This window comes from Giraffa tippelskirchi, chromosome 13 (assembly GCF_054371585.1).
Source record: "Giraffa tippelskirchi isolate mGirTip1 chromosome 13, T2T-mGirTip1v1.2.pri, whole genome shotgun sequence".
NCBI lineage: Eukaryota > Metazoa > Chordata > Mammalia > Artiodactyla > Giraffidae > Giraffa > Giraffa tippelskirchi.
The window spans coordinates 25,823,228-25,849,032 of NC_137287.1; the positions used below are offsets into that span (position 1 = coordinate 25,823,228).

The 25,805-nt window shown below is 48.2% G+C and overlaps 1 protein-coding gene across 1 annotated transcript in view; it reads right to left on the reverse strand.

Moving 5' to 3' along the window:
• The window catches only part of XYLT1 (xylosyltransferase 1), a 340,665-nt gene that overhangs the window by 139,963 nt on the left and 174,897 nt on the right, over positions 1 to 25,805 (reverse strand). The window contains exon 3 of the mRNA XM_081556246.1: positions 12,912 to 13,422. Coding sequence (XP_081412372.1) covers positions 12,912 to 13,422 — 511 coding nt within the window. The remainder of the gene's footprint in view (positions 1 to 12,911; positions 13,423 to 25,805) is intronic.

The window sequence follows — 25,805 nt, forward strand, 5'->3', positions numbered from 1 at the left end:
ATAACAAGCTTGCTTTCTGTAGTATTTGAGCAAGCTTTAAAAATTAAAAAAAAAAAAAATTCTGCTTCCCTTCTTGCTGCCCTGTATTCTCCCCATCCTTTCACTCTGGCCGCTGAAAACACCACCAGGGCCGGGCTCCTGGCAGCCTCCCGGTTACTCAGCTGGGGCTTCCTGCTCGAACCGTGCCATGCTCCGAGGTGAGATATTAATTTGCACTTTGTGCCTCATCCTCCATTCTGATTTAAGGCAACATAAACCCTCCTCAAAATTCCAAGGAATAGATTAATTTACTAATTTTGCCATTAGGAGTTTATCAAAGCGAGCCCTATTTCAACTGTCCTTTAATCAATCACCATTTTCCATGTTTATCTCCTATTCAATTTTTACCACGGGGTTCTCTATACATCAATTTGCCTGATGCTCTTTCTACATATGTTTTAAATTACTTTATCATTGTATAAATTTCACAGCCATTAAAAGGCTCTAATACCGGAATGGCTGACACGGTGTTAAAAATTGGATTCAATTCCATGGGGTAATAAATTGTGACCTAAATCCAATCTCTCATGGGTGACTGAAGGATACAATGAAAAATTATTGCTTTGTCATTTTTACACTAACACAAATATACCATGGCAACTAGAAACCGGCAGAAAAAATAGAAAGCCACCGCCGCTGGCTATTTTTCACTCAACACAGCTTTGCAGGTGAGTCTTGAGGGTCTCAGATGGGCTGAGCTCCCCTCCAGCCCCAGGTGAATTACCTGACTGCATGGATCTTTTTGCAACAGATGGATAGAGCTCCAGGAGGAAGTTAAACTGCAGCTTCAAGGCAGCCGCTGCTGCAGGCAGAGAAGCACAGAGGTTCAACATTTTGCCTCTGGCACCAAAGCCTCTAAGCTCAGAGCCTGGCTCTGCCACTGAGCAAATGTGTGATTTTAGGTAAGTTTCCTCCCTCTCTGTGTGTCAGTTTCCTGGAATATAGAGTTGTTAAAAGAATAAATGATCTGTTAAATCATATAGCTAAAACACTTAGGACATGGTCCCTGGCATTCAGCAATTCCCAGGTCAAGACACAGTCCCTGGCATTTAGCAATTCCCAGGTCAAGACATAGTCCCTGGTATTCAGCAATTCCCAGGTCAAGACATAGTCCCTGGCATTCAGCCATTCTCAGGTCAAGGTTAAGCATTATTATTTAAGCACGGGTTCTCACACAGAGACCTCAGCGCCCTGCTCTTTTTGACTGCAGGGAAGGAGAGTAATGAACAGCTAGGTGTTAACACTGCCTCTGCATTTCCCTTTTGTCTTTGGAGAAACTGGATTAGTCATTCGACACATTTCAAAGGCAGGTTTACTAAAGGCACCACTGAGCAGAGGCTGAAACGTGGGTTTTGAGTCAGGCAGACAGAACCGAATCTGAAGTTGTCAAGTTCTCCCCACACGCAAGGGTGACCCCAGGCAAGATACTCGACCTCACCAAGCCTCAGTCTCCCCTTGTGTAACATGGGTTAGTGAACACACTGTGCTCAGTAGGGTCTGGTGATACAACCTGGAACACAGACAGGTGAGACTTGGCATCATGGCTAAGTGGGGGCTGCAGATGACTCTGGTCACTCCAGGATAACATGATGTGTGCTCCAGTGGGGAGCAGGTAAGCTGATTTGGGGAGTACACAGTCTGGGTTCCTCATGGAGATGTGGGGAGAGAGTCCCAGAAGACTTCCAGAAGGAAGTGATGTTAAAATGAACTGCTAAGCCTTAACTGACAAATGAGAGAGAAAAAGCAGGCTGGTTTTGTTTGTTTGTCAGGTGGCTGAGAGGTAAAAAAATCTACTTCCTGATGCAGGAGATGCAGGTTTGATCCCTGGGTCAGGAAGATCCCTTGGAGAAGGAAATGGCAACCCACTCCAGTATTCTTGCCTGGAGAATCCCATGGACAGAGGAGCCTGGTGGGCTACAGTCCATGGGGTTGCCAAGAGTGAGACACGATTTAGCGACTGAGCACGTTTGTTGGTTTGTGCAAAGAGGAAGGACAAGCTTGGACCGACTGTTGTCTACAGGCCACTACAAGGGCCATCCCCGGGCTCTCTTTCTGTGTGAGGTCTCTGATTTCCCAGCCCTAAATGGCTGACACATCACCAGCTGCATCCAAAGGAAGGAAAGGCTCAGAGCACAAGAAACTGTCCTGGTGGCTCACCATTGTCTGCGTGGTCCTAGAGCAGGTTCTGGGTGAGACACTCACAGAAGCTGAGAAAAGCATCATACACTGCCCAGCTGAGGAAGCAGGCCCACGTGCCCACGTGGAGGCTGGCTTCCAAACCATAATAATCTACTGCTGATTTTTAACAGGTGCTTGTAAATATTCACTGGCTGAGTAGAGGGAAAAAGTTAAATATTCTCAAACACAGTAATTCAGGCAGCAAGCCAAGGAGGCAGGAGGGGCATTGGACACTTCATAGGTAAGAAGTGAGGCTCAGAGACAAGGGCTTTGTCTGGGGGTCTTGCAGCTTGCTCAGTTGTAGAGGGGACCTCTAGGCTTCCCAGGAGAGCCTGGTTCAGACCTTCGCCTAAGCCTGCCTGAGCTCAGCGATAGCCAGACTGCCCAGGGCCTAGCACCTGCATGAGTCTGTTTCATCAGTGGAGGTGTTGAGAGTTTCCCTCTGCTGCTTCAAGGTCCTGGGAAACAAAGGTGCCACAGGAGGCGAGGCCCCCAGGAGTGGGCAGCTCAGGTCCAGGCTAGGGTGGGGGTCCAAAGGTATCAGGGCCCAAAGGTATCAGGGCCATGGTTCACTGGAGGGGAGCTGTCCCCAGGTCCAGTCTGCCAGAACCTTGCCCATCTTTGGGGTTGATCTGCCCTTGACTCTCTGGAGACTTCCAAACTGATGCTACCAGATGCCTACCAGATGTCTCTGCTCCATTCTTCTCACTCAAGACAAAGACATAGATCATCTAAATCCACTGGAATTAAAATCCTACTGGGAAGATGATGGACTGACCCTTCTGCTCATACTCAGAGGTCCCCAGTGCTCTTGTTAATTCTTCAGCTTCCCTACACAGTCCTACCACCCCAGGGCCTTTGCACATGATGTAACCTTGTCTGAGAATATCACCCCCCATCTGCCCTTTCCCTAGTTAACTCCTCCCACTCTTCATCTCTCAGTTCCACTAAAACTCAACCACATGTCTCTGCAGAGCTGGTGGTGCTGCTGCAATCTTGCACTTATGTTTGTGCTCACTGGATTCCTGTGTCTCCCCTCCCAGTTTAACAGGCTGCAAACTCCACAAGGATGGGGATTCTGTCTGTTTTCCTCCCAAACCTGGGGCCCCGCATAGAGGGCGGATGCTCACTGGATAACTGCTGAATGAGCAGATATTAAAGGGAGCCGAGGACAAACATTTTCAGTCCCCAGTTGGTGGCTGTGCCATTCACAGACTTCTAACCATTCCATTCACATCACTTTGTCCTGTGCACACAGGTCTCTGCAGAGCTCCTGGGAGGGGCAGGTTGAGCCATGGAAACTCAAAACAACTGTATTGTGTTCTTACCCAGGGAGGATAAGACTGCAGCCTGTGATGTGCCAAGCAGTGGCTATTCACAGATGAGTAAGACATGTGGAAGGCAGGTCTGAGGCAGAGACAGGTAGACAGTAGGGGGCGCTTTCTTCACGCCTCATGTGCAATCTCAGAGCAAATGCTGTTGTTGGCTCTGCAGACATCAGATCTGCCTGCTCACTTTTGCCTTTGCTAGCTGCCTGAAATACACTAGCCAACTCCCAACAGCGCTCCCAGCTTCCAACTTGCCCCTTCAGTCTACTCTCAACATACAGCCAGGGGATCATGTTAGACATATCGGGTCAGCACCCCCACTCCCCAGTCCTGCTCAGATCCCTTTAGCAGTTCCCCCAAGTCACTCAGGTGAGGACAAAATTCCTACTTGTCTGCAAGGCCCCAGATTAGTTGAGGTCTCTGCCAAGCTGCTCTAAGTAGCAGTCCACAAATGCAGGGTAATCAATGAGCTCCCAGTCCCCTAGACTCTAGGTATCATTGTGAGCATATGAGAAGGGAAAAAAAAAAATCCATCTAACCATGATCCCCTTGCCTCAGATGCACTATGAAAGGCTTGAGAAATGTACGTCTGAAGTTTCCAAATGGGTATGCCTGGATGAGGCCGGGAAGGCCATCAACCCGACTCTTTCAGGGGCTAGTGTTTTCACCTTCTTTCCCTGCCTAAACCTTTAAGCTCTGCCTTTTAGGCATGGCAGTTAGGGAACAAACACACCCTAAAGACAAGTTTCAGAGTGAAGGACAGAGCCACGCAGCTAGCAGGCTGGAGGAGGAAGAGGGGGTGGAGGTGAGGGGAGGTATAGGGGCGCATTTATGGTATTTCCCATAACTGTATATTTAGCTTTCTCAAAAGCCACATGGGTGTCAGCTGAATTTCTTCACTATTCCAAGATGGGGAGTGGGGAAAACACCACGGTGCTCCTCTGTCCATGGGATTTTCCAGGCAAGAATACCGGAGTGGGTTGCCATTCCCTTCTCCAGGGGATCTTCCTGACCCAGGGGTCGAACCTGGGTCTCCTGCATTGCGGGCAGAGGCTTTACCATCTGAGCCACCAGGGAAGCCCCATGTAGAAGGTGAAGGCAATGTGAATTGGTTTATAGGGAACCCCCTTCCAACAGGGGGCCTTGGAGGACTGTTTGCCACATGACCTGGCAGACAGCAGAGCTCAATAAATGTTTGCCCAGGGTTAGGCTTAAGTGGTCTTTGTGCCCCCAAGAAACCCCTGAGCCCAGACCACCAACTGTGGTCACCCATCCAGTCCATCAGACAATCCTCACAGCTTTTTCCTCTCTACCATATCCTCTCATGGGGGCTGTTACAAGGACCTTCCCACGACTTCCCTGCTTCCACTCCTTCTTTAAATCTAAATCAGGTCCGCAGTGGGATTGGTGGATCATATGGTAGTTCTATGTTTAATTTTTTCAGGAACCTCCAAGCTATTTTCCACAGTGCCTGCACCATTCTGCATTCCCACCAACAGTGCACAAAAATTAAAATTTCTTATCCTCACCAACACTTCTTGTGTTTTTTTGATAACAGTCATGCTAACATGTATGAGGTGATATCTCATTGGGTATTTATCCAAAAGAATTGAAATCAGCATCTCAAAGAGATATGAGCATGCCCATATTCACTGCAGCATTTTTTTTTTAATGAAAGCCAAGATGTGGAAACAACCTAAATGACCACTGACAAATAAAAGGATTAAAAAAGTTGGTATATACTTACAATGGAATATCACTCAGCTTTAGAAAAGGACTCCTGCAATTTGTAACAACATGAATGAGTCTGGAGGACATTATGCTGAGTGAAATAAGTCAGACACAGAAGGATAAATGCTGAATGATTCTACCTATATGAGGAATATATGATAGACTCAGAAGCAAAGAGCAGAATGGTGACTGCCAGAAGTGGGGGAAGGGGAATGGGGTTCAATGGGTACAAGGTTTCAGCTGAGTAAGATGGGTAAGTTTGAGTGATTACAGCATTGTGCCTATAAGTGAAAATGCACTATTGGGCACTTTAGATCGGTTCAGAGAGCAGATCTTATGTTAACTGTTCTTATCAAAATAAAATAAGATGAAAAATTTAAAAGCAGCACAAAATTCTAAAAATATCAAAATCAGATCACGTTTAAATTGTTCAGTTCCTCCAATGGCTCACATTTTGTTGATATCAATATCAGAATATCTGGCCGCAGCCTGGCCATACCCCGAGTGTGAACCTTCCTCCTCCTCCTCCCCTCACTGCTCCCTTAACTTCAGCCACACTGACCTCGTGGATGCTTCCAGAACATGACAGGCCATTTGCTAGAACTGTCTCCTCTTCCCAGTGACGTTGCCATCAAGGATTCTTGGAGAGGCTTTCTGTGGCCATCTAACCTAAAGTGTCCACCCCACCCCCGTCTTGTCACCTGCCATGCTTGTCTACGAGTTCTCATCACACCAGGCAGTAGACTATAGGTCTATTGGTTCGCCTGTCACCTCCGGCCTCTCCTATTAGGGCAGAAGCTCCAGGAAGGCGGGGCTATCGGGTTGCATGCCTCCCAGAGTCACCTTCCAGCTTATGTCAGCAGACCCTGTGCCCTGAGTAGAGGCCCTGCAGAGATAAGGCATCCTGTGCTTTGTTCACTGTTGTGTCCCCAGACCCTAGAGCAAGGGTCAGCAAAGTGCAGCCTACTGCTGCCTGTTTTGGTGTGGCCTACGAGCTAAGAGCAGTTTTCACATTTTTAAATAATTGGAAAAAAGTCTCAAATGGATAACCTTTCATAACACATGAAAATTACGTGAAGTTCACATTCTGCTGACTGTAAATAAAGCTTTATTGGAACACAAACACAGCCATGCTGGTCATTTATTTATCTACTTCTTATGGCTGCTTTCTTGTCAAGTGGAGTAGTTGCGACAGAGACCACCCAGCCTGCAAGGCCCATACTTACTATCTAGCCTTTCACAGAACACATTTGGGGAGCGCTGGCCTGGGATGTCACCTGGCACTTACCGGGTGTTTAATGAATGCGGCCCAGTGATTTTTTTTCTAGACTCACTATGGTCAGAGTCCCACCCCTTCTGTGAAAGCCCAAGATCTTTGGGATTTTATTTCAATCACAGTGAACTTTGACTGGAAACCTCCTTGTTACTGGGTTTGCACCCTCCTCAGCAGAAGATGAAAATGGATCCTCTATGAGCCTCGCCTTTTGACAAGCCAGCCCCATCCAGTTGGCTGGGCTGCAGGAGGGTCATCTGACTTCATCATACCACTGATGTTCATGAGCTGTCCTTAGCTGTTCCCTCCTTGCCTCATCTGAACAATGAAGCAAAGATCCTTAGGAGAAAGCAGTGTCCCTGCCCAACAGATGGGGACACTGAGGCAGGAGCCCCACCCAGTGCCCTGGAGCAGCTGAGCTGATATCCACGTCTCCTTTTTCCTCCCTGCCAGGCTGCCAGCCACGCTCCCACACTGTTCATGCTGTGTAGTCACCCCAATGTCCTCAGGGTGTAGAGATAGATGTCCAGGAGCCAGACCTACTGCAGCTGGTGGTGCCATCTGCCAGTCTCTTTCTGTCACAGACAACAGCCTCCCCCCACCCCCCACCCCCAGCCACCTACAGCCAGAAGCACATTTGTCGGGAGTCTTTGGTCTCCTGCAAAGCCTGATGGGTAGATGGGTTGTTGCATCCGGGACAGTTGCCTTTTCATCAGAGACCTCCTTCCTGTCCATTCTCACCCATATACTGGAGCCGCTGCAGCCGGTCAGCTGACTCAGAAGAGAGAGTCCTTGCTCATCACTCATCAGAGAACCATCAGCCACTTGGGTCTGGAGTCCCCATAGAGGCCACCCCGCTCCCAGTGACTGCTTTCCCTGGAACTTCTGTTTTTATTTCTCATTCTTCACCTGGACACTGGCTTTACCTGGTAGAGCAAAGGGTGAGGAGGTGCCAGAGGGGCTGGGGTAATAGGTGGGGCCTCTCTTGAAATTTTTTTTTTTTTTCTCTCTTTGAAGCATTTTAACTCAATGTAGAAGGAGGCTGGAGGCCCATGAGGGCTATTGGAGACAGGTTCTCAACATTTGAAAGTGAAAAGGGAACGTCATTCAGTCGTGTCCAACTCTTTGTGACTCTGTAGACTATACAGTCCATGGAATTCTCCAGGCCAGAATACTGGAGTGGGTAGCCTTTCCCTTCTCCAGGGGATCGTCCCAACCTAAGGATCAAACCCAGGTCTCCCGAATTGCAGGCAGATTCTTTATCAGCTGAACCACCAGGGAAGCCCAAGAATACTGGAGTGGGTAGCCTATCCCTTCTCCAGGGGAACTTCCCAACCCAGGAATTGAACTGGGGTCTCCTGCTTTGCAGGCAGATTTTTTACCAGCTGAGCTACCAGTGAAGCTGACATTTAATTGTTCCAAATATAATGAGGCACTGCCTGCCTAGAATGCCTCTTTCAGGTCAAATGGTCTTCACTGGGAAAGATACTTCTGCCCCTCACCAGGGTCAGTGTGTCCCTTTGTGGCCAGGGAAGGTGCGGTCCAGGAAGGCTTCCCTGAGGAGGTGGCATTTAGGCTAAGATCTGGAGAGGGAAGAGGTGAGAGCCACACAAGATGGGAGTAGTGGGCAGTAGGGGCAACAGTGGAGGTGGCTGGGATGAGCATGAGAGAATGATTGAAGCACACGGTGCCTTGTCTGAAGATCAGAATGAGAAAACTGCAGCTGGGCAAGGGGCAGTCACCATGGAGCGGGCCCTCCACTCTTCAACGCCCTCTTCACTTATTCCACCACCACTGCCTCGCTACAGCTGACAGCCAAACACATTCTCTGTACCTTACCAGCCTGTGCACCAGACATTTCATATGCATGATCCTGTTTCAGCCAACAACCCTATGAGGACAGGGTATGAGGATCTGTGTCCATTTTATAGATGAGGAAGCTGAGGCACAGGAAGTCAGAGTCACACGGCTAGTAAGGACAGAACCAGGATGCAAAACCCAATGTCTGCAGATTTCTGGATGGAAAACCGTTTTTCCAGTCCATGCCACCCTGGGCCTTCCATACAACATGGTTTCATTTTCATTACACTTGAGGAAATCTTGTTGGGAGTGCCTGGAGGCCCTGGGGTGATTCTGGAGCCCAAGGAAGGAATCCGAGGCCGAGGCAGCTGCAGGGGTGAGGTGAGGGCAGTGGGGTCAGGGCCACTGGGGCTGGGAATACGGGAGGGGTAGGAACTGGTGACATGGAGCACGGGGGCTCTGGGAGCAATGAGGGGCTGCTGCGGGATTAGAAATAAGTCTCTCTGAGGCCAGGGTTGGGGTCCGATGGGACACATCACATCTCACTCCTTGTGGCTCTGAGTGGATGGTCTACAGATTGGTCCTTTCCTCGTGAAAACGTGTCAGCATCCCAGCTGCTTCCTCCAGGAGGCAGAGAGTGGAGCCAGTGGGTCACAAAGGCAAGGAAGGTGTACGCACAGAGCACATCACTCCAGGGTCCTAGACTCTTCTTTTCCCCCGGATGCTGCTGGGGTGTGGGGACTGGAGGCATCGGGGTGGAAGGAAGAGCAGCCCTTAACACCAGCCAACATTTAACACTTATTCCCTGTCTCAGAATTTTTCAGACTTCCAGCCATGAGGAATTGTTTCCTTAATTATATTCAACTTCCGGCATCCTGTCGGATGATGCTGAGCTTGGCAAAATGACAAACAGTGCCTACGTCTGCGTGTGGACGTGTATGTCTGCATATGTTTACACACATGCTGACTTCCTCTCTCCTCCGCACTGGCTTCCTCACTGAACAGGACATAAAAGGACCACAGAGCCGGAGCTCAAATCCCTCCTGAGCGGAGGGAAATCCGGGTGCAGTGGTTTCCAGAAAGGGAACACCATCTCCGTATGGGGTGTAATTACATCTTAGCTTTCTGCAGAAGAATAGTTTATGGCTTAAATGCTATTAATTGTAAGCCGTTTTGTTCCACGGGAAGTTGTTCATTGATAACTACCCAATTAGGGTTATTTTGCAATTAGTCTATTCACAGTAAATTTATTGCAAAAGGGGGAGGCTCTGGTGCAGTGAATGAAGGCCCTGTTGGGGCTGGGTGTGCCAAGGCCCTTACACGCCAATCTTGTCAACCAGCTCCCAGGCCCCTGAAGGGTGTGACACCTTGGTGGATGCAGCTGAGACCATGGGGGATCCCCTGTGCTGCACAGCCTCACTGGGGGTGTCTCAGAGGGACCCCAATAGGTGTGGGGACCCCTTCCTCCACTGGCCACAAACAGCCCTCTTGCTCCCTACAAACGTGCAGGGAGGAGGTCCTTCTCCTCTAACTACAGACGGCAGAGAGAGACAGCCAGCAGGTTCAGGACATCCCCAAGGTCTGAGAATTTGGACTAAAGTGAAACTGCCTGCCTCCTGAGGAGGGGAAGGATCTGGGGTGCATGCAGGCTCTGGAGCCTGAGAGCTAATACCAGCTCTGCCGCCTGCTAGTTGTGCACCTCTGACCACGGACTAAACCTCTTTGAGCCTCCATTTCCTCATCCATTAAATGGGTTGATAAAGAGACCGACCTCACAGGGCTGGTATGAGGATTCAATGGGGTGGAAGGCAAGTGTTGGGGGTACTTCTACACGGACTTGGTACCTAGCAGGGATCAGCAAACTATGGCCCCATGGGCCACATCCTACCCCCCGCCTGCTTTTGTAAGTTGAGTTTTTTTCAGAATAACCAAGTGTACTTGTGTATGTATTGTCCCAGCTCCTTTTGTGATAACAACAGCAGAGTTGAGGCGTTGTGATGGAGACTGCAAGACACACGAAGCCTCAAATATTTACTCTCTGGCCCTTTATAGAAAAAGTGTGACAACGCTTGGTACCCAGCGAGTGCCCCCTGCTATTCTCAGGAAAGACATGCAGCTCAGGCCTCTGCCAGGCCAGGCGCTAGTTAAGGAAAAGATTTTGGAAACAACTCCACTTATTAATTTAAACATCTGTACCACTATCTGCTGAGTCAACAACACAATGGGAACCCTGGGACCACTTAGACAAGAGTCCCTGTGCAAGGGAGAAATTAACCTTTTCTTTTTAAGCCTTTCCATTGGAAAGAGAGTATAGTGGAGATACACATTTCCAACTGAACACTTTAAAATACAGATGAATCTGAGTAAAGGGTTGAAGCTGTCCCCACTGCACCCTACCAAAGGGGGCCCCATGAAGGGTTTGCCATGGACCCTTCCAGGCCTCTCTACCCACTCACCCACGTGGCCACCCCCGACCTGATCCATACCCTCCATCCTGTGGACGGGGGGTCAACACGGAAGCACATGTGAGGGATGAGGAGCTGAATTTAAGTTCAAGTTCAGCCTCTAACTGATTGGGTGACCTTGACCATAAATCCCCTCCTCTCTGGCCTCATTTCTTATCTGTCCCGTGGAGAGACGGAACCAGGATTTGTCTAGAGGTGACCCAGTCCCCTTTTCCTTGGGAGCTGTTCTCACCTCGCACCTCCTTCTGCCTCAAGAGGGATGTGGGATTGATGAGACATCGGGCATCTTCTTGCCTGGCCTCCAAATCTTCCGATGCTGGGGGAACTGAGAGCCCTCTGCTCCCACCCTGCCATGCAGCCCTGCTCAGCAGTCACCTTTCCTGAGGCTCTGACCTTCTGTCTGGACACCAAGATGGACCCAGCACCTTGTGGGCCCACTCCTCTTCCACTCATGGACCCCTGCCCCACCCAGGTCTTGTGTGTGTCCCCCACACAATGGGCATTTGTTCGTATTTGAATTTAGAAGCAACAAGGAGGTATAATATTTCGAACACTTGGTCACTTAGTGAGGGACAAGGGGTTATCCCTGGCATTGACTGTGGCCAATGAGAATGAGGGATGACCAAGAGCAAATTGCTCTTGGACCCCCAGGGAGGGCTGAGTGGGAAGACCCTTTGAGTATTTAATGCAGGGTGCTCCCTAAACAGATAAGGAAGCTGGAACCAGAGAGCGGAAGGCAATTTCCCTTCTGCTGTGAGTTCTTGGGGAAACTTGAATTAGAACACACATCCCTCCATTTCAAATGCATTGCTTTCTGTTTGCGCCCAGTGATATCGGCTCTCTCTTCCTTTTAGAGAAGTCTTTTGGACGCTGTCTGCATGGAGAAAGCCATGGGGCGGACTAATTCACAAACTATTTGAGATGTAAGGTCTTTTATAAGAAAAAGAATATCTGCTGACCTGTAGTGAGTTTGTGTGTGCAGCCACGCGGGGCGGGGTGGGCATGTGGACATGGGTGGAAGAGCCCTGACCCCCACAAGTTGCCTGTAGCTGGACGGTGGGAACATGAAGGGTTTTCCTTCTCCACGGTGGGTTTGAAATTTTCTGCCATAACATGTACTTTTTTTTTTTTTTTTGATCTTGAGAAAATATGACCTCACCCAGGATGGTGGTATCTCTATCTCAGGATGTCTCTACCTGTAGGTTTGTGAGGCCTCCTACAAGCCATAAGACCTGGGGGACGTGATTTTATGTCACTCAAATGAAAAATGATATGCTCCTGACGACAGTGCCAGCCTCACTGGGTCACAGATGAGACGAGCTGATTGAATGCAAATTGCCTGTGCCACGTCCAGGACACAGCGAGTGCTCAGTACCTGTTATTACTCCCCTTCTGCAGGCACTGGAAAAGGTGAAATGAACCAGCAAGGAACACGTGTCAGTGGTGAGAGGTGAGATGCAGAGATGCACCCACTGTAATACTTCACCTGTGCAGAGCCATCCCCCCACATCCCCAGTTTCTGAGGACGATCCCCTGCACTTATGAACATCACTCTTACAGCTCTGACCTCATACCGCATGGCAGCGAGAAGTCTGATTTATCACTGGTCATCAGCACAGAGAAGGGGGCCCAGAGTGGGGCAGGAGGGAAGCTGGTGGGGAGTGGGGGGCGGAAGGGGAAAGAAAATAAGGAAGGAAGAAATTGTAGATGGAGGAAAATGAGAAAGATGTTTTTTCAGAGCCCCCAATGTCAATGCAACCAATAGATCTTTTCAGATCCTATTCACTTACAGTAATATTCATGTCAATTTTAATCCCCATATTCTGCTGAGAGAGAAAACAAACTGTATCAATACCATTGCCTCCTAAACCTTCCACATTAGCCTTGGTTGCACTGTATTTTATCCTTTGTCACAAAGGCAACTGGCTAACGTTGCAACAAAAGGTAATTTGATTTGGGGTAACTACCCACACAAGATTTTGGAACTCACAGGAAGGTCCAGAACAAATGATCACGTGTCTTGATTTGGGGTATGAAAAATAGGGCATTCGCTCGGAGAAGGGCTGAGGACGTGAGCAGAGCGGGGCTGGGGCTTACCTTCAAGCGGGCAGAACCGAGTCACCTTCTCGGGCATCAGTAGCCCGAGCTTGTGGCGGCAGTAGGTCTCCCCGATCTCCTGGCGGCAGTGCTTGGATTTGGAGCGGGACAGCGCGGAGATGGCCTCCTTGCCCGAGATGTCACACCTGAGGGGCTGGTCAGGCTTGGCCTCGGGGGAGTTGCCCCCGCTCTTGCGGGCGTGAGGCGGTCGGGGGGCGTCCTTGCCACGGCTGCTGTTCACCGCGACCCTCTCGCCGGGAGGCAGCACCTCGTTGGGACCTTTCCCTGGGGATGGACGCCCCCTCCCCTTCTCCTCCTGCTCCCGCTTCCTCTTCAGAAGCTCCTTCTGTCCTCTCGGGGGCTTCTTCGTCAGCTCGGGCTGGTGCTTCTGCTTTTGAGTTCTGGGGGCAAAGTTGCTGTTGTCCACGTTCTCGAAATCCTTGGGCACTGAGTTCTCATTGTTGCTGTCTGTTCGCACTTTCTCTTTTGGCCGGTGAGAGAAGTAGCCGTCCTAAAGAAGACAGGGACAAAACACAGAAGAGAATCTTGGTTGAGCCATCAAGCTAAGCAGGTGGGCTCTGGAGAATGCGGCACGTAGGTGTGGAGGTTTGAGCCCTGGTGTCACACGCCCTGCCTTTGCTATGAGCTTCACCTTAGACTTCATGTTAGCCCTTTCTCTTTGAACTGTTTCTCAACCTGGAAATACAAGACGTTCCAACTAGAAAATAAAACTTTGGCGGTCTCTAACGTGCTCATACTATGATCCTCAATGCTTGTTATTAACCACACTCCCTTTTCATGTAAGTCTCCTTGAGTGTTTCTGCCACTGGAATCTAGAGTTTGTTTTGAGCTTCCTATTTAAATCCCAGCAGAGAGCGCTGTGATGCTTAATGGCTAGCAAAGCCATAATAAATCTATAAGGGGAGAAAACACTGGTAGGATAGTATTTACCTTCCATTGCCTTTAAGACATGCTCCTAGATCTATGCCCATGCCCATAAGAGAAATGAGACCATGCCATAGTTAATTCTGGAGGGGAGACATCACCAGCTATCTTGACGGGAATGTGTCCTTTATAGGACAATCCTTACAATGAATCCAAGACTTGGTGACAGTTTTTTGTTTGAGCTTTGACTCTTGATGCTTGTACCTGGAGCAGAACTGATTAAGTCACCCGGGACAGGGTGGGTCAAGAGAAAGGGCAAGAGTCATGCTTGAGACAATGAGTCTTTCCAGGAAGAGGGGCACCTGGAACTCAGCTTCTCCACGGTGTGTGGGCCCTGGCCATTTTGAGCTTGGATCAATGCACTGGTCAGCTAACATCCTGCATCATTTCCAAAACACAGTGCTTCTGTTTAGAGCCCAATACCAAGGCCTTAACCTGAAAGAGAATCCATTGGGCCAAAGCTAGTCAGAGGGGACACAGAGGCCACGGAGAATTGAGGCTAACTGACTCTTAAATCCATTGCTGTAGAAACACACTGGCAATGAGTAGCAATCCTGAGGGCAGACATCCTCATTCATTTCCTAAATGTGACCATTACAGGTTCTCAAGGAGGGTGTTGGAGGAACAGAGCTGTGGAGGCAGTGCTGGTGCCCAGGAGGGGCTGATGAGCCGCTGACACTGAGCGCAGCTCCTCCTTTAGCAGGCCTGCAAGCTACTGCCTGCCCTGAGCCAAATCCTCCGTGCCATCTGTTTTTGTAAATAAAGTTTTATTGAAACACGGCTATGCCTATTCATTTACTGGTTGTCTATGGTCACTTTCCTGCTACAACAGCAGAGGTGAGCGGTTGCCATAGAGACTGTCTATCTGGCCTGCAGAGCTTAAAATACTTCTATCTGGCCCTTTAAAAAACACTGTACAGACCCCAGTTCTCCAGGGGTCTGTGAGTTTAGAAGGTTCCCCTTCCCTGGGCTTGGTTTGCTTGCCCTTGTCTCCAATGTCCCCGTTTGGTCCAGCAATGTGTCTGCCCACTTCTTACCTTTGTTTCATCTCCCCTAGCATCAAGTACCAATTTCAAGAGTCGTTAGGAATGAAAGCAACACCAAGATACCTTGTGGCCATTCTGTAAGCTGATGCTACTTTTATTCTCATTTTGCAAGTACTGGCATCAGTGACCCATCAAGGTAACTTAGGTGGCTGGTCGTGAAGCTGGGATTCAAACGAAATAGGCCGCTGACCTCTGCCCTGGGCCATCAGATCCACCAGCCACTTCCAGGGAGCTGCAGAGCCCTTCTGATCCCCCTCATTCTGTCCCCTTAAGCACGGCAGCCTGACTCCCCTCCCATCCACTCTCACCCAGATAAACGGATCTGGGACAGGCATGTCATCTCCAAAGAGCTGTCTCTAGGCTGGCCAGTGGCCATCAGGTGTCAGGAAGTCACAGAAGAGGGAGAGGACAGTAAGGAGGGGCCACATTGCCCCAGGGTGGCAGTGGCTGGCGGCAGTGGATAGGAAGACTGAAACAAGGAGACGCCAAGAGAGAGTGCAGTCTGTGCTGTGTCACAGAGAAGCTGCTGGCCATACACGGGAGCCGACATTACATGCTGGTCTGTAAAGGGGAACCTCCGGTTCTGACACCTGTTTCCGGCTTTTCTTACCTTCCGTATGAATCTTGTGAGAAATCTCCCTCAAGTGGGGGCCATGCCTCTGTTGTTGAAACCTAAACAAACTTCACTGCTATTCCTTTTCCTTATTTCTGTCCAGAGACTCTTGAAAAATCCCAAGCGGCCTCTCAGATGAATTCTCTGAGCTGTCCCTGTGAGCCAGTCACCATATGCCGCTGACTCACAGGTATTACTTACTGCATGCTGCAAATCACCCCATAAGGGATACCCCCTCACTATTTTACAGAAAGAGGAGCCAAGGCTTGCTTGTTGCTTTCACCCACTTGGGCACGTTATCAGGTGCCAGGCACTGTGCTAAGCCTGTCCATATGATAAATCATTTAACCTTCAGAAGTAAATTCTGAAGTAACAGAGGCAGATACTACCATTCTCTCATCTTACAAAAGAGGGGAAGAAAGCTTGGGGATATTCAATGATTTGTCTGACATCATTTAGGGAAAGCTGTGAGTTTGCACCTGTCCAATTCTAAAACTTGTTCTAGTTTTGTGCCTCTTCTATTCAGCTGAAAGGTCAAGGGTGGAGCATTTAGTGCTCCCTTCTCTGTGACAGAGTGGATGGGGTCTTTGCATATATTAGCCTAGGTTGGAACAGACTGGATGGGGGGATGATATTCCATAAAGCTCTTGACAAATATTCCAGTTCTCTTCCTTCTAGGCACATGATACAATTGCAGTTCCCATCCCCTGCAAACGAGGCACAGCCAAGCAACTTGCTGTGGCCAAGACAAGTGACTGGGGCAAGGCACATTTTGCCATGTCCCTTCTTCCCTGGTGGCATCCAGCCACACTCCTGATGGTGAAGGCCCTGCAACTCCACCAACCCTCCACGGGCAGAATAAACCTCTGTAGATTTCTGTCCCTGAGGTTTGGGGATCTTTGTTACTGCAGCACAGTCTAACTCATCCTGATTAATACAGGAGACAACTATCTGTTTTCTTCCTCTTAGCTGACCTCAGATACAAGACCCAATTTCATATTACTTTTTGCCTCTAACAGTCAAAAAATCTGTTTGATGACACTTGCTGTCCAAGAACGTGAGTTTAAATTCTGACCCTAAGCCCATTTTTCTAGAAATTAACAAGAAGGCAGAGAGTGAGCAGAAACCCCCACAGCCACATGCATCCACTCTCATCAAAAATGTCCCAAGTACAACTCCTGGGTTGTTCTCTTTCCTCGTTAACTGATGATCACCAGTTTATCCCCTGAGTAGAAAACCTCCGGAAAAATTTCAAAATTTCAAAAGCTCACATTCTCCACCACTTTCTGGCAGAACTTCTCTAAGCAACACCAGACACAGGAAACACTGCAATCAATGAAGCTAATCTGACCATCAGAAAATGGCTGGTTCTTCTGGTTAATTTGTGACATCAGGACCAGGGGCCAGCATCAGTTCTAATAGGACTCGAGATTAATAAGGGTTGTCCACTCAGAGACGCCCACACAACAGGGACTGTCAGCTCTGTGTGACCCCATGGCCTTCCCCTTGGCCCCAGGTGTTACTTAACTGTCAAAGGAAACCAAAAGATTTGAGTGTAAGAGGAAACGGAAATATTTTCTCTTCTGGCACGAAGAGCTCACAAGTATTCGATAGCTTCCAGAAAAGTCGCTGAGGCATAGTCAGTGAGAATCAGGCATCACTCAGGAGCCTAAGATCTCAGTCACGCTGAGTCAGGGATGTTTTCTACAGCAGTTGATGAGTTCTCCAACACCTTCCCCCACTGGTTTTCTTTCTTCTTCTTTGTACACTTTATTTTACTGTGGTGAGAACATGTAACATGAGATCTACCCTCTCGGCAAACGTTTTAAGTGTCCCATACAGTCTTGCTACCTACAGACACAAGGCTGTACAGCAGATCTCTAGAATGTATCCATCCTACACAACCAAGACTTCATGCCCATTGATTATAGAGATTCCTCATTTCCCCCTCCCCTGGCCACTGGCCACCACTATCCTACTCTCTGATTCTCTAAGTTTGATTATTTAATTTATTTATTTAAAATTGAAGGCAGACTTTTTTTTTTTTGGCTATGCCACATAGCATATGAGATCTTACTTAGTTCCCCAACCAGGGATTGAATCTTCACCCCCTGCACTGGAAGCACTGAGTCTTAACCACTGGACCACCAGGGAAGTCCTGAATCTGACTGTTTTAGATTCTCATGCAAGTGGATCAAGCAGCATTTGTCCTTGTGTGTCCAGCTTATTGCACTCAGTGTTAACATCCTCTGGGCTTCCCTAGTGGCTCAGATAATGAATAATCAATCCACCTGCAATGCAGAAGACCCGAGTTCGATCCCTAGGTCAGAAAGATCCCCTGGAGAAGTGAATGGCTACCCACTCCAGTATTCTTGCCTGGAGAATTCCATGGACAGAGGAGCCTGGTGGGCTAAAGTCCATGGGGACACGACTGAGCGACTTTCACTTTCATCCCTTTTTCATACCAGCATCCTTGAGGTTCATCCATGTTGTCATATATGGCAGGATTTCCTTCTTTTCTAGACTGAATAATATTCTATTATACGAATACACTACATTTGTTCTATCCATTTATCCTTCAATTCTTCTATACCTTGGTGAAGTATCACTCACTTTCCCCTTAACTCTTCACCTGCTCACCAAGAGGCTAATGGGTCTCGGTTTTTCTCTCCTTCCCCTGGAGAATCAAGATCCAGACATCAAAGCCTAGGTTCCCTTCCCTGTACAAACCAACCGTGGGAGGTTTCCAGGCAACCACCTATGAGATAATCATCATACCGTTAGCACCCATGTCCCCTTAAACTCTGGCCCTTCACGCACATTGTATCCCTAATCCCCTCGAGCACCCAGTGAAGCCACAGCATGAGTCCTAATGAAGGGGAGGAAACTAAGGCACGGGGAAGTGAAATAACCTGACCAGGAAATGAAAGTGATGCTGGAAATGATGTGATCCAAACTCTGCATGTCTCAGTTTCCTCATCTGGAAAGTAGGGATTCAAAAATAAGGCATCATGGGTGTTTGGTAATGATGAATGTATATAAAACTTCCGGAATGTGTCTGCCACACCCAAAGCAGGAAGAAGAAGAAGCAAAGACGCTTCCCCACCAATTAACACTGGACCTCCACTGTCTCACCCATGATGGTCTCTACCTGGATGACAGATCGATTATTTTTTCTTCATGATAATCTACTAGCTGCATCCCTTTTATTCTTAAGCAATCCAACACTCTCACCTTGGGTTATTTATGCAAATGCAACCCTTTGACTTATTTTATTTTAATGTACTTATTACAATGATTGCACATTCAAATGTTTGCATGTGAGCTCCAAAACTCTTAATTGCTCTGCTGTTGCCTTACCTCTAAGCTGCTGCTAGAATCCATTTTTATTCTGGAGAAATAATTAAATGCAATAATGTCCTCCATTCCCATTCAACCTTGGGCATGTTTAGAGCCAACTTCAATCAGGTAGAAATATGCCAAGCACAAGATAGCTTCAAGAGGTGGGTTACGTGACCCAGGCTGCTGTGTCGGAGACACCTGGGTCTCCTTCTATCCTTCCTGGTTCTCTATTGTTCAGACTTCAGGATGGATTTTTCCTTGTTTGATCAACTGAATCTGCCTCCCGCCCCCGCCCCCCCGCCACCACACCCCGGTCCTGTTTCGGAGTGGAGGGGGGTTGCTGTATGTTCTAAATGCTCCATTCATTAATAAACCTTTGCTCTTATTTTTGTGTAGAAAGAACACCAAACAGGAAAGGAGGAGACCCGGGGATGTGTCTTGCTTTAGTGATTGTCGGGTTTTCTCATCTATAAGATGACAGGTCCTGTGTGATGCTGCTGAACATTCTCTGAGTCAACCATTAATCAATGCAATTGACTAACAAAGTTCTGCCATTTCCAATCGTTGAGGAATAACTGATGCATTTTTAAGAGACCAGGGATGGAGGGGCAGATGAGTTCTCCTAAGTGCATGGTCTCCTCCCTGCGTCATCCCGTGATCGTCTTCTCCAGTAGCTCTTTGACCGGGGACAGATGATTTCATCTTCCTATGCCTCAAATTCCTCATCCATCCCAGGGGCTGAGGCTGGCACCTGTCGCCCCATAACTGAGAACCGATGTAGCAGAGTGACTGACACAGGCAAGGTGCTAACAAAACATGCACCTGTTAGAAAATATGTGCACAGTGCTGACTCTGCCCCAGGCTGTTTCCAACCCTTCTGCACTGACTCACTCATTTGATTCTCATGAGGATCCTATAAAAGAAATGCTGTCATTCTTCCCATTTTTTTGGATGGGAGCACGGAGGTTCAGAGAAGTTAAGGGACTAAATCCAGATCTAGGAAGTGGAGGAGCCAGGATTGGAACCCAGGCAGTTGAGGTCTAGAGGCCACACCCACCAACACTGCCCGCCTCTCAGCAGCTCTGAGGACCAGAGAGGGTGCCAGAGGGGAGCCCTGGCCAGGTGCACCGTGCAGGCGTGAGGGTGCCCGTCCCACCTGCTCACTCATCACCACCCGTTTACGGCTTCCTTTCATGCCATGTGCACGCACGGCCAGCTGAGTAGCTGTTCGCTGGTGAACTCAGTGTCCGAGGCTTCATTCCCATCACCAAGGTGACCAGGGCCATTGAGAGGGACACTTGGGGGAGAAGCCTGCACCTGCTCCAAAAGGACGGCTGTGCCAGGGCAGTGGCAGTGTGCATAGCTGCACCCAATTAGGACATGCAATTACCCCAGCTGCCAATGCAAACAGACCTCACTGAGGCCCCTCGCTGGCTCATTCGTATGCACAAAGAGTGGCTGGGCTGGCCAGCACTTAGAAACTTGGGGGCCTCGCTGGGCACGGGCAGGCCAGGCTTTAATAAAACCCTCAATAATAAGCCTGGTGTAATTTAGCAGATTTAGTCATGCTAACGGGATGCACAGCTTTGGGGGAGGAGGGAGAGAGTTGCACGGGTAGTACTGGCTTGACTTGGAATCCAGCCTCTGCCCCTTAACTCTGAGATACGGGGAAAGAAGCTTAGCCTCTCAGGGCCTCAATTTTCTCATCTACCAAAAATGAAGGGGTCGGAAGACCTACTTTGCAAAGGTGAGAGAGAGATTAAATAATAGGGTACACTCATATTTAATTCTAGTTAACACCAGAACATTTAGCATGAGGCTTGGTACATACTTAGCACTCAGTTGACATTTTTCACTGGGGCCCCATCACCTAGTGAGTAGACTTAAGCCATTTGGAAGGGCAGGGTGGGGAGGTGAAGTGCAATCAAGTCCACCAGGCCTCTGCCACTTGCTCACAGTGTGACCCAGGGCACAGTATCTAACACTGAGAGCCTCAGTTTTCCTCTCTGTAAAATGGGCATAATAACTAGTACCTGCCTAACGGCACTTTTACGAGAGTTCAGAGTTAACACATGTAAAAGCACTCAGGATAAAGCCTAGACCTGAATAAATGTTAGCTATAATGGGTTAAATTGGAATTAATGCTTACAGTGATGATCTAATGAAGTGGTTCTCAAAGTGTGCTCTGGGAACCCCTGAGGGACCCTTTCAGGTGATCTTTAAGGTCACTACTTTCATCATAATTTGAAGATGTTATTTTCCTTTATTCACTCATCCTCTCACACAAGCACACAGTGGAGTTTTGCAGAGGATCCATGATGTGTGAAATCACAACAGATTGAAAGCAGAAGCAAATATGAGAATCCAGCTGTCTTCTATTAAGCCAGATATTACAAAGATTTGCAAAAATGCAAAACAATGCCTCTTCTCACGAAATTTGTTTTCGTTGTGTAAAACATAGGTACTTTCCATAAAAGTTTTTATTTATATAGACACGTAATGAGTTATGGTTATTTTAAGTAAATCAATAAATAATCATTGTTAAGAATGCCCCAGTTTAAATTTCAACATAAAACAAATAATTGACAGATATAACCTACATGAAGAAAAGCTCCTTGGGGGTCTGAAACAATATTTGAAAATAGAAGGGGGTCCATGGAGACCAACAAGTTTGAGAATTGCCAACATAATACAGACTTGTCATCCGAAATACCTACTCATTGAGGAAATAAAAAGTCGAGGACCTTTATATGTTGGGTTTTTCCCTATACAGCAGGCCTGTGGGTTTGTATTTTACTTGCACAAATGATAAATACACACACGGGTGGAAATCTAGGTCAACTGGAAATGGAGTGATGATAAATAGTTTTATAGAGAGAGGCAGAACCCTGAAGCCTCGAGATACCCTCTGGGAGGAAGACTGACCTGCTGGCAAAGATGCTCCCTTTGACCAAATTCTAGCCAAGCCCCTCTGAGCCCTCTCTCAACATGGCCTCAACCTTGGCCTGTAAAGACTGAAGCAAACACTAACATCGTTTCTGACAGCGCAAGGACACAGCCCTTGGACGATTCTAGTCCCCTTCTAGCGCCTGCCTGAGAAAACAGAAGGCTGCCAACAGAATCGAGTTTGCTCCAGCTAACCCCCTAAGACAGGGCCCCAGCATCCCTCCCTGCCCCTGTGCGAGGGAGAGGACTAGCTTGGAGAAGAGCCAGCTGGCAAACCCAGATGAGTTTCATGGGGACAGGGCCCCTCATCCCCTTCCTGCTTTCTGTCCTTTCTCACTGCCCTGACTCTGCTCAAGCCCTGCTCACCCCCTCACTATTCCCTCACATGCCCTTTAAGAGACCAGGCTCTCTGTACAAGTCTCAGTGGCATTCAGTTCACACTGGACCCATCCCCCTAGTGCCACAAGATCTCACCCGTTGAAATCTGTCCTTACGGCCTTGTTTATCCCTGACACTGCCCAAGGCCACACGGCCTGGACCTCAACCCCATATTGCTGTGTCCTTAGGGCCAGCACAGGAGTCCAGACTGGACCCACGCTGTCCTTCCAGCCCCACCAGGAGGGTGTGACAGTCCCAATGAACAACCCAGTCTTGCTTCAGGAACAAAGTCTTCTGGATTTCTCCAAAATGGACTTTCTCAACTGTGACGTTAGGGACATCTGGGAGCAGGACACGTCTCTTTGTGGAGGCTGTCCTGTGCATTCTAGAATGTTTAGCAGCACCTGTGATCTCTCCCTATTAGATGACAGTAACGCTCGTGTGAAAACCAAAAATGTCTCTAGACATTGCCAGACATACCCTGGGGGCCAACAATCACCCCTGTTTGAGAAGCATGGCTCCACGGGCATGTACTCCAGAGACCCCTGTTGGCAGCCTCAGTGGCTCAAGCCCTGCTTGCATGTGGCAACAACAGCTCCAAGTGACCAGTCCAAGTGGACCGAACAGGAGAGCTAGGCCAGGGAGAAAGAGACGGCCGGAGAAAGGGCCCAAGTTAACTAAGGAAAGGCGTGCTGGAGGGAGCGGGGAGGGGGTGGTGAGAAACTGCGCCTGCAAGGGGGGAAGTGGGAGGAGGGTTAGACTCCCCGCTGGAAACGGGGTCACCCCGAGGAGGGGGAGCATTCATTCAAGCAAGTCGCTAGTCCCCAAGCTGCTGGCACATCCCTTATTCAAGTTGTTGTTGCTTAGTTGCTAAGTCATGTTTAACTCTTTGCAACCCCATGGACTATACAGCCCGCCAGGCTCCTCTGTTCATTGGATTTTTCAGACAAGAATACTGGAGTGGGTGGCCATTTCCTTCTCCAGGAGATCTTCCTGACCCAGGGATGGAACCTGTGTCTCCTACAGTGGCAGGCGGATTCTGCACCACGGAGCCACCAGGGAAGCCCCCCAAATTTAAACCAGAGGTCATAACTGGGACTTTATGGTTGTATCAAGGGGTTGGTTTGCTTCGTACGGGGTACTCATGTCTCGGTTTATAGTCCCAGCCAACATTTCAAAGTCTAGAGATTCCATCTTAAAATTTGGATTTCTACCCTCTCTTGAAGCATCAGGAGACCTGACAGCAGTGGGCTTGAGTTCTACGTGTGATGACCGGCTGGGACTGAGCAGTGGCTGGTAGTACTGAGAAGGGGCAGCTGCTCTACAGATCATCACAGCTCTTGTCCAACGTGGCGCAGGTCCCTTTATGCGGTGCATGTTGTGAGCCTGCTCAAAACCAAGGACCCAGGATTTTCAAGTAACTCAACTTCAGAGCCTTGCCTCAAAGATCTCAAGAGTCCTTAAGGAATCCTTTTATTCCAGGGTTTTCCATAGAAGTGGAACTGCCCCTCGAGGGGTGTTCTGAAAACATGTGCCATTTCGGCTGCCACAATGACCGTGGGATGCTCCTGGCAGAGAGTGATGGGGGACATCAGATCCCTAGCAATGCATATTCCCAAAGTAATGAAGAATCATCCCACATCCTGCAGGACTTCTGAATGTCTCTACCTGTCATGTGGGCGAACTACTGGTTTTTAATTATGCAGGTCAGGAACCTCATACAAATTTACATATGACAGAGTACTTTTGAGTGCTTTTAATAGAACTGAATTTTCTAGGAAAGGAGCTATCTTTAACTCAAGGGGAGATCTTACATCATTCAGAATTTTAGCATGACTTTAAAAAAATCCTGTCATCAACAGCCACACAAGCTGTGTCTGTAAGTTACCAACAAAAACACCTGTTCTCCACCTGCATTTGTAATTGTAATTCTTGGTGAGTCAACATCCGGCACCTGACCTTTTCATGCGTCTTCTAGCCCCTCGACTCAAAGGGAGGCCTGTCAGCTGGCAACATCAGCATCCTTGGGAGTCTGTTAGAAATGGAGGTTCTCAGGCTCCCGCCTGGACCACTGAATCTGCATTTTAACAAGATGCCCTGGGGGTTTGTCCGCACATTACAGTTTGGGAAGCGCTAGTCTGGAGATGTTATGCCTGATCATATACAGAACAAAATACACATTATTTTTATTTCAAATTACTTTGAACACTTTTGTTATATTGTTATCAAGGCAGTGTATTGATCTGTTTCAGAGCTGTGAGTGTAAGTAGGTTATAACAAGTATGGATTTCATTTCACGATAGATAAAAGGAATTATTTTAAAAGATTTATTGCATGAAGAGGGGGTGGTTCGACAGGGTGGAGAATCACTGGTTTATTCACCCTACATACTTTAACTAGGTGCCTACTCCCTGCCAGGCATGGAGGAGGCAGAGGATAGGAAGGGGAATTAAGACATGCTTCCTGTTGTTGGTGGAGTTCCGACACACGTGAGGGAAGGGAGGCAGAGTGGCGATGAATGTGTGCCACGGGTTTCATCAAGAATCCAAGTCCAAGGAGAGCAGAGGAGGTTTTCACAAAGAAAGCAGTTTTCCTGAACTTCAGAGGAAAGAGCATGTTTAACAGGCAGACAGGGAATCACGGGCAAGCAAGCCCAGCGAAACTCAAATTTAGTAGTAACAACGATAGTAGCTAACACTTACAGAGCATTAATTCCTAGAACTGCACTAACACTTGACACTTGATTATCCTTAAAAATTCCAGAACAATGTGTTAATGAACTCAGTGGGGGGGGGGAAGTATCTCTATATCAAATCTGCACACTGAACACTTTAAATATCTTACAATTTTATTTGTCAATTAGACCTCAATATACATACCTAATTAAAAGACATTTTTTAATTACACCTAATTAAAAGACACATGCTCCTTGAAGAAAAGCAATGACAAACCTAGACAGCATATTAAAAAGCAGAGACATTACTTTGCCGACAAAGGTCTGTCTAGTCAAAGCTATGGTTTTTCCAGTAGTCATGTATGGATGTGAGAGTTGGACCATTCAGAAAGCTGAGCACTGTAGAAGTGATGCTTTTGAACTGTGGTGTTGGAGAAGACTCTTGAGAGTTCCTTAGAATGCAAGGAGCTCAAACCAGCCAATCCTAAAGGAAATCAGTCCTGAATATCCATTGGAAGGACTGATGCTGAAGCTGAAACTCCAATACTTGGGCCACCTGATGTGAAGAGCTGACTCACTGGAAGAGGCCCTGATGCTGGGAAAGATTGAAGGCAGGAGGAAAAGGGGACGACAGAGGATGAGATAGTTGGATGGCATCATCGACTCAATGGACAGGAGTTTGAATAAACTCCGGGAGATAGTGAAGAATAGGAACTCCTGGCGTGCTGCAATTCATGGGGTCGCAAAGAGTCAGACATGACTTGGCAACTGAACAACAACATAGCTGAAAAAAAATCCCAGAACAACTCTTTTGGGTAGGTACTATTAGCATCCTTGTCATGGTGAAGGGGCTTGCAATGAAGCTATGAGCCACGCCTTGCAGGGCCACCCAAGATGAACAAGTCATAATGAAGAGTTCTGATAAAATGTGATTAGATAGCATCACGGAA